Below are 11159 nucleotides of genomic sequence, written 5' to 3' on the forward strand. Positions count from 1 at the left end.
TGGGGTGTGTGTGTGAACACATTTGTTTTCCACTTTCTATCTGGCACAGAGAATGCTCGAAACAGTCAAATGTGCTTTGCACATCCTGTGTCCAAATTCCTTTTGAATGTACACCTGAGACGTGATTGCCAGATGCTGGAGAACGAGGCTGGCGGGAAGGAACTGCTGAAATACTGAGGTGGTAAAAGGACGGCATCACTTCTGACTGCAGGTGGGAGTATTTTTGAACTGCTCCCCTGAGTTAAAAGCTTCATGGCAACCAAAAGCCAGCAGAACAGGCAAAAGAGCTTCACCCAGTTTTGTTAGTTTTCTATTTGCAGGGATAGGCGACTTCTCCCCCCGATCTGGTGATGCCAGAGGCATCCCACCTCCAGAATCCAGGGTTTTTTTCCCTAACTGATCTATCCTCCGCAGACGGGGCTTCTCTTTACCGCCTCCCATCTAGCAGCCCTTCCCTTCCCTTGCAGGCCAGGCCGTTGTTGCTTGTCCCATGACTCACCTCAAATAGTTGATTCCACAGCTTCTGCGAATTGGTAAACACCCCAGTGGCTGCAGACCCCAGCGCAACATCCATGGCACCTGGGGAACATTACAGAGCCCACATTACTAATCTGATTTTCCACAGGGCGGTGGGACGTCTCTTTGGCTCCCTCACGCTTTGATAAAACAATACAAGAGATATTACCTGATCAATTTACCTTACAGGAAAGATCGAATGCAGAATGGGTTTGTTCCCATAGTGGCAATCCCCCCCCCAGCCCTAAGGAGGGTGGGAGGAAGGAAGGAAGGAAGGAAGGAAGGAAGGAAGGAAGGAAGGAAGGAAGGAAGGAAGGAAGGAAGGAAGGAAGGAAGGAAGGAAGGAGTAGCTGAGTATCTCTTTTGTCCATCTTCCAGGTGGAGGGGAAGAAATTGCATTTGCCTGGATCCAGTGGTTTGAAGCACATTTGCTTCAAAACACACCTTAGCACAGTGGTGGCGAACCTTTTGCACTCCAGATGTTATGGACTACAATTCCCATCAGCCCCTGCCTAAAAGGGGCTGATGGGAATTGTAGTCCATAACATCTGGAGTGCCAAAGGTTTGCCACCAAGGCCTTATTATTTATTTATTTATTGGTTGCATTTTTATACCGCCCTCCCCCGAGGGGCTCAGCATGACCTGCCTCTGAAGATGCCAGCCACAGATGTAGGTGAAACGTTAAGGAGCAAAAATGACCAGACCACGACCACACAGCCTGGAAAACCCACACCAGCTTAAGCAAGGGGGCCAGCAGGTTCTCTGCTTGCTAAAGACGCGGGTGGTTTAAAATCATGTCATCTCAGAACAGCCTGGAGTCTGCATCCTTTTTTCAGAACTCATGGGCAGGTAAACAAGGCTTGGAAGGAGGACAGAGGCAGTCATGTCACCTACGATTCATGTTCTGTGTTTCACGGGCACTCAGCTAGCAACCCAGAGACAGGCCGTAGAAAGCTCCATTTCTGTCAGTAACAACCCCGTCCTCGCATGAAAGAATCCTTTGTTGTTGAGCAGATATTCTGGGACCACCAATGGTGGAAAAGACAGAGAACTGAAAAGTGGCTATACCTGTTAATGTTGCTGCATCTACAATGGCTCTTGGGTTAAAGCTATGTGCGTAGAAAAGAGCATCGGCCAAGATCAGCCTTCCCTCTGCATCTGTGTTGTCGATCTGTTTGATCAAGAAGTGAGAAAGGGTTAAATCCTCTTTTATTGGATTGTCATCTTCATACATTATATCAGTACACTACTAGACAGAGAAGAATACAAGTAAACATCATTGTCATGTTTGGAAAGCAAAATGTAAGCTTTCAGGGCACTTTGCACCATCCGTCCAAAGCACCTTCGAATCATAGGCTCCTTCCGCACATGCAGAATAATGCACTTTCAAACTGCTTTCAGGGCTCTTTGAAGCTGTGCGGAATAGCAAAATCCACTTGCAAACAGTTGTGGAAGTGGTTTGAAAACGCATTATTTTGCGTGTGCGGAAGGGGCCATAGACCCATAGAGTTAGAAGAGACCCCAAGGGCCTTCCAGTCCAACCCCCTGCAATGCAGGAACACACAATCAAAGCACCATTGGAAGACCATCCAGCCTCTGTTGAAAAACCTCCCAAGAAGGAGACTCCACCACACCTTAACACCATAAAGTAGGACTCCTGTACTGCAGATCTGGGATGGGTTTCGCTGAAGCTACTAAACAGTGGCTTTCTTAGCCTGGGCTCTCCATTCAGGAGAACAAAGTGTAAGAGTGGAGGATACAATTTCGAATAGTGTGTATGCAGTGGTGGGATCCAAAAATTTTAGTAACAGGTTCCCATGGTGGTGGGATTCAAACTGTGGCGTAGTGCCAATGGGGCTGGGCGGGGCATGACGGGGGCGTGGCTGGGCATTCCGGGGGTGGGGCATTCCTGTACCAGGTGCTGTCCTTGGGCAGGAAACGAATGCACGCAGGCGCAGGCTGCCACACACGAAGGTGAACCTCCTGCTAGACTGCTTCAAGTTCTGTGCGCTACTGCTGAGAGGAGGGGCGTAACAAAGGCAAAAATCACGTGGCAAAATCACCCATTAGTAACCCCCTCTCGGCACCCACAAATAATTAGTAACCTACTCTCTGGAACCTGCGAGAACCTGCTGGATCCCACCTCTGTGTGTATGTGTGTGTGGGGGGGAAGGGGGGTTAATGTCTTTTTTTAAAAAAATATTCTATGCAGAAAATCTCCCTATAGTTTAAAAAAACACTAACACACGAACTGAAAAAGATTAACTGCTTCTGTTAGTTGTCTCCCTACAGGGAGTCTTTTAGGCCAGGAAGGCATTGGGAGTATTATTGCTGGAAGACTGAGGATGTACATCTAAATCTAATAAACAATACATTTTAAAAATGCAGATTCCCACTGACAATATGGAGAGCCACATGCCACTCTACCGCCTCATGTTGCTTCTCCAACAGGCCAGGCCTGAGTGTGTGGTTCAGGGGATATTTACCAATCACACAACTCACAAAATTACTGATTCAACAAATAAAGCATCAGCACGCCCAGACCAGCTTGCAAAAACAGCTCTTGCGGGAAATTCTACCCACTGCCAACCACTCATTCGTTCTCATCCCCTTTATTGGCATAAAATAAATACATCTATCTATATAAAAATCTAACAGTGTGTTTGTCCCTGATGGTCTCCCTCAGAAGCTGCTGGACGGATCGCCCCCAAATTTTCACAGGACATCCCTCCCTGTTGAGAGCAGGTAATCGGACCTTCAAATCACCGAAAGGCCATTTCAGAGCCAGATAAAACGTCTTTTTCCTGGCGCACCAGGCCACGAAGCTGCCTCTGTTTAACTGTCACCCTTAGAATGTCCGTGCAGCCTGTCTGTCTGCGGCCTGAGGGCTTAGAATGTTCCCGCAGATGGGCAGAGAGGAGCAGTGGAAACAGTTAATAGGTAATGCTGTTAGGTAATACGAGTGGAAGTGAAACACATACACACTTTGCCGTGTGAGACGTCAGGTGGGGTTCCCCCCCTCACACGCAGGTAACTTTCACTCTCTGTGCCTCACCCCACTGCTACCACACAATACACATCCAGCTCATCCTCACACACCTCACTCTGCCCTCCCTCACATCCAACCACCACTTAACCCACTTCCTCACCCATCTTCGCCACAGCTCTCTTTTACTAAAAGCGAGCTGGAGTTTGCCTTTTTCTTCTAAGAAAATCCGCGGGGTGGGGGTGAACCAACACTACTGGCTCCGCTTCTTTTGCACGTAGCCCTTTAAGAACCCAGGGAGCTGGCCTCGATCTGAGTGCCTCACCACCCTGCCTCTGCTGCCTGACTGGGATAGCCTCCTTGCCCCAGTTCTGCCTTACCCAAGCCAGGACTGTGCGTGTCAACCAGCCTCATGGACAGCGGGATTCGCACTCTGGACAGTTCCACTGTAGAATGGAAAGGGTTACCTTATACTAAAAAAACAAGACACCACCATATAACGATGTGCACTGAAAAGGGAAAGAGGGATTCCATTTGACCACCCCAAAAGGCTATGCTGGGGATCATTGGACCTTCATGGACATCTGTGTGGGTTGCGGACTGTAATGAGAAGGACAACTGCCACAGCAACGCTTGGCCAGGCCCGCTAGAAAGATATATACATCTCGTGAATTTAACAGAATTTTTTTTAAAAAAATAAAATTGAAAAAATCGACTGCCAATCAAGTACCAGATTTTCTCTGCAGGGTTTGACCGCCAAGCAAAACTGTTTTCACTGCTCAGAGTCAACTGACCCTTGCTTGCTTCACGCAAGCAGCGAAGGATAGCACCTGAAAACACACCAACCTGAATCGTTTTCCCACTCTTGGCCCTCACTACATCTCCAGGCTTGTTCGCCTTCCCACTTGGCATGTTTTCACACAGAGGTGCCAAACCTAAGATTGAAAAAGAAATAAATTATTGTCAAAGGCCTTCACGGGTGGAATCGCTCAGATGTTGTGGGTTTTCCGGGTTGTATGGCCGTGTTCCAGTAGTATTTTCTTCTGACGATGCCAGCCCCAGATGCAGGCGAAATGTGAGGAGAAAATACTACTGGAACATGGCCATACAATCTAGAAAACCCACAGAATCCTAATAAATTGTTTATTGTCATTGACATCACGAGTTTGATGAGAAGTGGGAATTGTATTTGTTTTACGTGACTGAATGAATCACTTAAAAAAAAAGAAAGAATACCAATGGCACAAAATTAGATTTAGAGGACCTAAATGAACAGGTCAATATGTAATTAATACTGGTAGATTAGCACTCAAGGCTATAAGTAATTGTTTATTTGATACATACCAGTGGGTGTTAATTAAATAATTAAGTAGCTGAACATTAGATGAAATAAGTAAGACAAGAGGTTCTCTCTCAAAGTTGCATCATGTCTATTTTATTGAACGTTAAGATCCATTTTATTGTTATTTTGTTCGTTATATGGTTTGATGTTTTTCTGTAATTTTCTATTTTGGTGTGTGCTTATAAATGGATAAAAGTCATAAATATATTATTAAAATAGAATGGATCTGAGGGATCTCGTGTAACATAGATCCCTACCTGAGATCGTGAAGAGCGAGTCAGATGAGGACCAAATTCAGTTTTTGTTGGCAGATGTCTTTCCGTTTGTTGCTTATACTGCTGCTATCTTTATTTTTTATCAGTTAACAAATTATGGCAACAATCTTGATGACCAACTAGCCCACCTGGTTAATTATTTTAACAATGTCTGATTTTCCCTATTTGCTACAGATATTTTATTGCACGTTTAATTTTGTAGTTATTCTAACCTGCATGTGTTTTCATTAGGTCTTCACGGCCTCTACAATAAAAGTTACACAGCACAGACCAGTGATGGCGACCCTTTTCGAGACCGAGTGCCCAAATTGCAACCCAAAACCCATTTATTTGTCGCAAAGTGCCAACACGGCAATTTAACCTGAATAGAAAAAACAGTTGGCTCCGAGGTGTGTGTTACTCAGGAGTAAGTTTGGTGGTAGTTGGTGGCTTTGCTTTGAAGCAACCATGCAACTCTTCCAACGAGTGAATCATGACCCTAGGAGGGTTTACTCTGAAGCAAGCCCCATTGCCAGCAACCGAGCTTACTCCCAGGTAAGGGATCACACTTTAGTTCTTCCCATGAAAATCAGTGGGGTTTAACAGCACTTAACAGGGTTACCTACACTGCTTCCTCAAAACTAGGTCTTAGGTTTAATGCTAATAAGCGAGCCCAGCGGCCCAGGCCAGCCTAGAGGTGGGGGGAGGGGCACTCTGTTTGCACGTGCCCACAGAGAGGGCTTTGAGGGCTACCTCTGGCACCCGTGCCATAGGTTCGCCATCACTGGCACAGATAATACTGAGCTAAGCAGGCCGATGATCTGACTCAGCATAAGACAGCTTCACGATTTGGATCCCCTGGACTTGTTTTGCTAGTGGTGGTCCCCTCTCCTGTGGCACGAGAAGAAGAGACTCTTGTCTCAAGGGGAATAAGCGCCTTGCAGTGGAGGAAGCCATCCCTGTTAACGGAATAGACCAGTGGGATTCAGCTCCATGTGTGAAAGGCAAGTGATACATCATTTGACACTGGTCTGGAAATTGAAATTGGTCCAGAATGCGGGGACATGAGTAACAGCATGTATCAGACCTGTGCTCCACCAGCTGCACTGGTTGCCAGTTGAATTCTGGATCATATTCAAGGTTCTGGTGTTGACTTTCTGTCAGGAGGTCTGTTATTAAGGGGATTTTGCTTTTGCTGCTTTCTGTATGCTGAGGGTGGAGGAATGGGTTAATTGCGTTTCTAACTGACTTTCAACTGTCTTCTGTATGATGTTAGTAGAAGAAGAAGAAGGTGAAGGTGAAGAAGACAAAGAAGAAGAAGAAGAAGAAGAGGAGGAGGAGGAGGAGGAGGAGGAGGAGGAGGAGGAGGAGGAGGAGTTTGGATTTATATCCCCCTTTTCTCTCCTACGGGAGACTCAAAGGGGCTGACAATCGCCTTGCCCTTCCCCCCTCACAACAAACACCCCGTGAGGTGGGTGGGGCTGAGAGAGCTCCGAGAAGCTGTGACTAGCCCAAGGTCACCCAGCTGGCGTGTGTGGGAGTGCACAGGCTAATCGGAATTCCCCAGATAAGCCTCCACAGCTCAGGCGGCAGAGCTGGGAATCAAACCCGGTTCCTCCAGATTAGATACAGGAGCTGTTAACCTCTTACTGTACCAGGTGCTGCCCAAGGTCAGTGCCTGGCTGTCTTCACCGTTATCTCTTTCACAGTTCCTTTTGGGCGCGCATTCCCACGATTTGGGGGGGGGGGGGGCAGTCTGCTTTAACTACTGGGTTTGGGGCGGGCAAACCTTAGCTCTGGCATGACCAGAGAAGATCCTCAATACTCAATAAACTACTGTTCTTTTACATGAGTTTGTTTCAGTTTTGGGGATTCTGACACTTTCAAGATTTTGTGCGGTCTGGGACCCTCATATCTGGACTGCATCTCCCCATATGCCCCCCAGAGGATGTTGTTCCTCTGGTGGTACCCTCCTGATGATCCCTGGCCCCAAGAATACTCAACTGGCCTCAACCAGATCCAGGGCCTTTTTGGTCCTGGCCCCAGCCTGGTGGAACTCCCTCCCAGGTGTCATCAGGGCCCTGCGGGACCTTAATCTGTTCCGCACGTCTGCAAGAGAAAGATATTCCACTGGGCCTTTGGTTGAGGGTCTGTTATCCTTTGCTGGCTCCCCAAAATTCCCATGTAGGGATCCTCTGGATACCAATTCTTTCCCCCATATTTATGTTTATTGTGTTTCAAATGTTATTGTTATAATTGTATTGAAATTTATTTATTTATTTAATTTATTTGTTCGATTTTAGCATACTGCCCCATCCCCAGGGGGCTCCGGGCGGTGTACAACATAGTCGTCATACAGTACAATAACAAAAGGGGCAATTCAACAACAACCAATGAATACCTAACATTAACTAAAACAGTATAAGCTAATGGATTAAGCCCCATAGACTTTAAAAACTAATTTAAAACAGCGATGGTTACATAAAAACAGCGCTCTGCAAAACCCTACCTAACAATCCTCCTAACAAGAAGGAGGGGGGCACGGTGGGTCCCAAAGGTGTCAAGGGAACCTCAAACAGGAGAACAGAGGGGGGGGGGCACCATTCAGCTCTCCAAAGGCCCAGTGGAACAACTCGGTCTTACAGGCCCTGCGGAATTCCCCTAGATCCCACAGGGCCTGGACAGCTGGAGGGAGAGTGTTCCACCAGGCCGGGGCCAGAGTCGTAAAGGCCTGGCCCGAGTGGAGGCCAGTCGCATCATTGATTTTGGAATTGATTTTAAACCATGTCTGTAAGCCATCCATAGCCTGGCTTTGGCCAGCAAGGGCGAAGTATTAAATTTAACAAAATAATAAATAATATTTTATTATCTCTTGACTTGCTTTCTATGTGCAATGCTTTCTGAGCTTAGCTGGGTGGCAACCAGGGAGAAGGCCTTCTCGGTCATGGCCCCGTCTAGAACCCTCTCTCACAAGAAGACTTGCCTGTTCTTTTCCGATGCCACCTTCTGCTGGCAGAGGAAACTTGTTTCAGCTGGTGCTCCCTCAGTAATCCCTCCTTTGTGCCCTATGGCTTAATTGTTGTATTTGTAAAGAGCAATAGACTCTAATCTAGAGAACCGGGTTTGATTCCCCTCTCCTCCACATGAGCAACAGACTCTTATTGGATGAACTGGATTTGTTTCCTCGCTCCTCTACATGAAGCTTGTTGAGTGACCTTGGGCTAGTCACAGTTCTCTCCAAACTCTCTTAGCCCTACTTCCCTCACAAGGTATCTGTTGGGGGGAGAAGGAGGAAAAGGAGTTTGTAAGCTCCTTGAGTCTCCTTATAATTGAGAAAAGCAGACTATAAATCCAAACTCTTATGCAGTGGTGGGATCCAAAAATGTTAGTAACAAGTTCCCATGGTGGTAGGATTCAAACTGTGGCGTAGCGCCAATGGGGCTGAGCGGGACACGACAGGGGCATGGTCGGGCATTCCGGAGGCGGGGCATTCCTGGGCGGGGCTGTTGCAAGGACCCAGCCGCTGCGCCGGTCCTTGGGCGGGAAACGAATGCACGCAGGCGCAGGCTGCCACGCACGCCGGTGCACCTCCTGCTAGACTGCTTCAAGTTCTGCGCGCTACTGCTGAGAGGAGGGGCGTAACTAAGGCAAAAATCACGTGGCAAAATCACCAATTAGTAACCCCCTCTCGGCACACACAAATAATTAGTAACCTACTCTCAGGAACCTGTGAGAACCTGCTGGATCCCACCTCTGCTCTTATGTTTCTCTATGTGTGTTTTAGCTTTGTTTTTTCATAATTTTAATGAGGCCTTTTTGTTCAGTTTTAAGAGTTGTTATATATTTTAAACCTCGGGGGTTCTGGTGAGGGGCAGAAAGGTTAGGTATAAATTTTGTGAATAAATAAAGCAAACCTATTATTCAGCACCCGTCCTCTTTCTCTTACCAATTAAATTGATGGGGAGTTTTAGCTGTGCCGCCGTCACGATGGCCGAGCAGATGGTGGCTGCTCCTCCCATATCGGCTCTCATGGCATCCATGTTGGCAGATGGCTTGATGGAGATGCCGCCGCTGGGAACAAAAGAATTGCAGACCCCCCACCAGAGTTTAGTGAAATGTGGATGCTCAGGTGGTTGAATGTACCTGACCTCTTGCTTTTCGCCAATCCTGACCCTCCCCCCAAAAGCGTGACAATACCCCAAATGAGAACGAGCTTCTGTTTTTGTTCATATTTCTCTCCTCTCCATTGTGGCATAAGCCCAGGAGACCATTTCTGAATTCAGTACTCTGATAGACAGAAATAACCAGGAAAGTGTATGTGGCAGGGATGATTTTCAAGCAGTGTGCCACTTCTGTCTAAGGCACACGCTATATGTATATATATTTTTAATAGAAATTTTATTAAGTTTGTTGAAAAACAAAGCAAAACAAAAATAAGATTAACAACATATCATAGATATCTAACATTGATATTCTATGTCCGTTACATACACTACGTTGGCATATACATCTATCTTAAATCTAATTTATAAAATACTACATTGATGTTTCTGCCATAGTTTCCGGCCTTAAGGACTCCCTAAGGTCTCTATTAGGATCTACCTATTTCTAAGGTAAACTCTTCTACCTCATCAATTAGCTCCGTGTATGTAGTACTCTAGTTCCAGGTCTACTTCCTTTTCTATATTTATTACTCTGCCATGTACATTTTTGCTGGAAAATAATAATACTTCTGATACTGAACTTATCTCTATATTTACATTTTCTTAATAGTTTCCTTTTCCCCAACATTTCATCTTATATGTCCATTATTTATCACTAAACATCATTACCATCTATCAAATCATAATATTCAATAAGCCATTTAAACATGATATTAATGTATTAATCAACGTCGTTCGTCATTATCTTCTTCTTGACCTTAAGTTCAGATCTCCTATATTGAGGGGAAAGGGGTTCCTTAGCAAATTCTTACTTTTGGTTGCCCCAAAATACTCAACTTACCTATCAAATGTAATTCCTTTTCCAACAAATACCAACGGGGGCTCCTGGCTGTTATTGCTGCCCCTGTAGTGAATCTCTAAGAACACCGGAGGTTCCTCGGAGCCTTTGGCAACACTGAGGAAAGATCGCATCTCTTGGGCTTCGATCCAGGCCTGATCCCTGAAACACAGGTTGAGCCCTCACAATTTTCATTCTGAACGGGACAGTAAGGATAACAGTTGAACTTCCTCCCGCGGGTTAAGAAGAAGAAGAAGGAGGAGGAGGAGGAGGAGGAGGAGGAGGAGGAGGAGGGGGAGGAGGAGTTTGGATTTATATCCCCCCTTTCTCTCCTTGTAGGAGACTCAAAGGGGCTGACAATCTCCTTGCCCTTCCCCCCTCACAACAAACACCCTGTGAGGTGGGTGGGGCTGAGAGAGCTCCGAGAAGCTGTGACTAGCCCAAGGTCACCCAGCTGGCGTGTATGGGAGTGCACGGGCTAATCTGAATTCCCCAGATAAGCCTCCACAGCTCAGGCGGCAGAGCTGGGAATCAAACCCGGTTCCTCCAGATTAGAATGCACCTGCTCTTAACCTCCTACGCCACTGCTGCTCTTCCTTAAGAAAGATTACTCCCTTCCCTGACTGACAGGGTGGCAGCAAAGCAAAAAGATTTTAGCATGAGGATCATCACAGTACAAACTACCCGAAACTATTCAATTCACCAGCAGATGTTCTAAAGTGAAAGGCTGCAAATTAGAATAACCCAATCAAGATTTGCACTCGGAATGCAGGGCTTCGTGAGAAGGACACAGAAGGATAATCAATGCCAAAAAGTGACGGGGAAGAAACGAGTCCAGAAAGACCCCTCTGAATAATATAACATTTTCTCTACATTATCATCTCACAGGAAAGTTACAATTTTGTACCGTTTTCTCCGTCTTATAGAATGGATTTGAAAAGAAAAAAAATTATATTCATTAATTACAACACGTATAATTCATAGTTGTCAAACTCGCAGCCCTCCAGATGTTATGGACTACAGTTCCCATCATCCCCCTGCCAGCATGATGCTGGCAGGG

The 11159-nt window shown here is 46.2% G+C and overlaps 1 protein-coding gene across 1 annotated transcript; it reads right to left on the reverse strand.

Annotated features, from left to right (window-relative positions):
• Positions 1 to 412: 412 nt before the first annotated feature.
• LOC125424820 (cytosol aminopeptidase-like) lies at positions 413 to 10287 on the reverse strand. The gene is made up of 5 exons (XM_048482248.1): positions 10103 to 10287; positions 9045 to 9169; positions 4349 to 4437; positions 1585 to 1687; positions 413 to 579 (listed from the first exon to the last, which is right to left on the reverse strand). Exons 1-5 carry the CDS (start codon positions 10231 to 10233, stop codon positions 428 to 430), a joined length of 600 nt encoding a protein of 199 aa, XP_048338205.1. The 5' UTR covers positions 10234 to 10287; the 3' UTR covers positions 413 to 427.
• Between the last annotated feature and the right edge of the window lie 872 nt (positions 10288 to 11159).

Source organism: Sphaerodactylus townsendi, unplaced genomic scaffold (genome assembly GCF_021028975.2).
Source record: "Sphaerodactylus townsendi isolate TG3544 unplaced genomic scaffold, MPM_Stown_v2.3 scaffold_1124, whole genome shotgun sequence".
In the NCBI taxonomy this organism is placed as follows: Eukaryota; Metazoa; Chordata; class Lepidosauria; order Squamata; family Sphaerodactylidae; genus Sphaerodactylus; species Sphaerodactylus townsendi.

What these genes read in the sequence shown, in the direction of transcription:
- LOC125424820 (XM_048482248.1), bottom strand. Translation starts at nt 10,233, where the DNA reads ATGCGATCTTTCCTCAGTGTTGCCAAAGGCTCCGAGGAACCTCCGGTG. An exon ending in AGAGTGGGAAAACGATTCAG is followed by an intron (nt 1,688 to 4,348) that starts GTTGGTGTGTTT and finishes TTGATCAAACAG; the next exon opens with ATCGACAACACAGATGCAGA. An exon ending in AGATGCAGCAACATTAACAG is followed by an intron (nt 580 to 1,584) that starts GTATAGCCACTT and finishes AATGTTCCCCAG; the next exon opens with GTGCCATGGATGTTGCGCTG.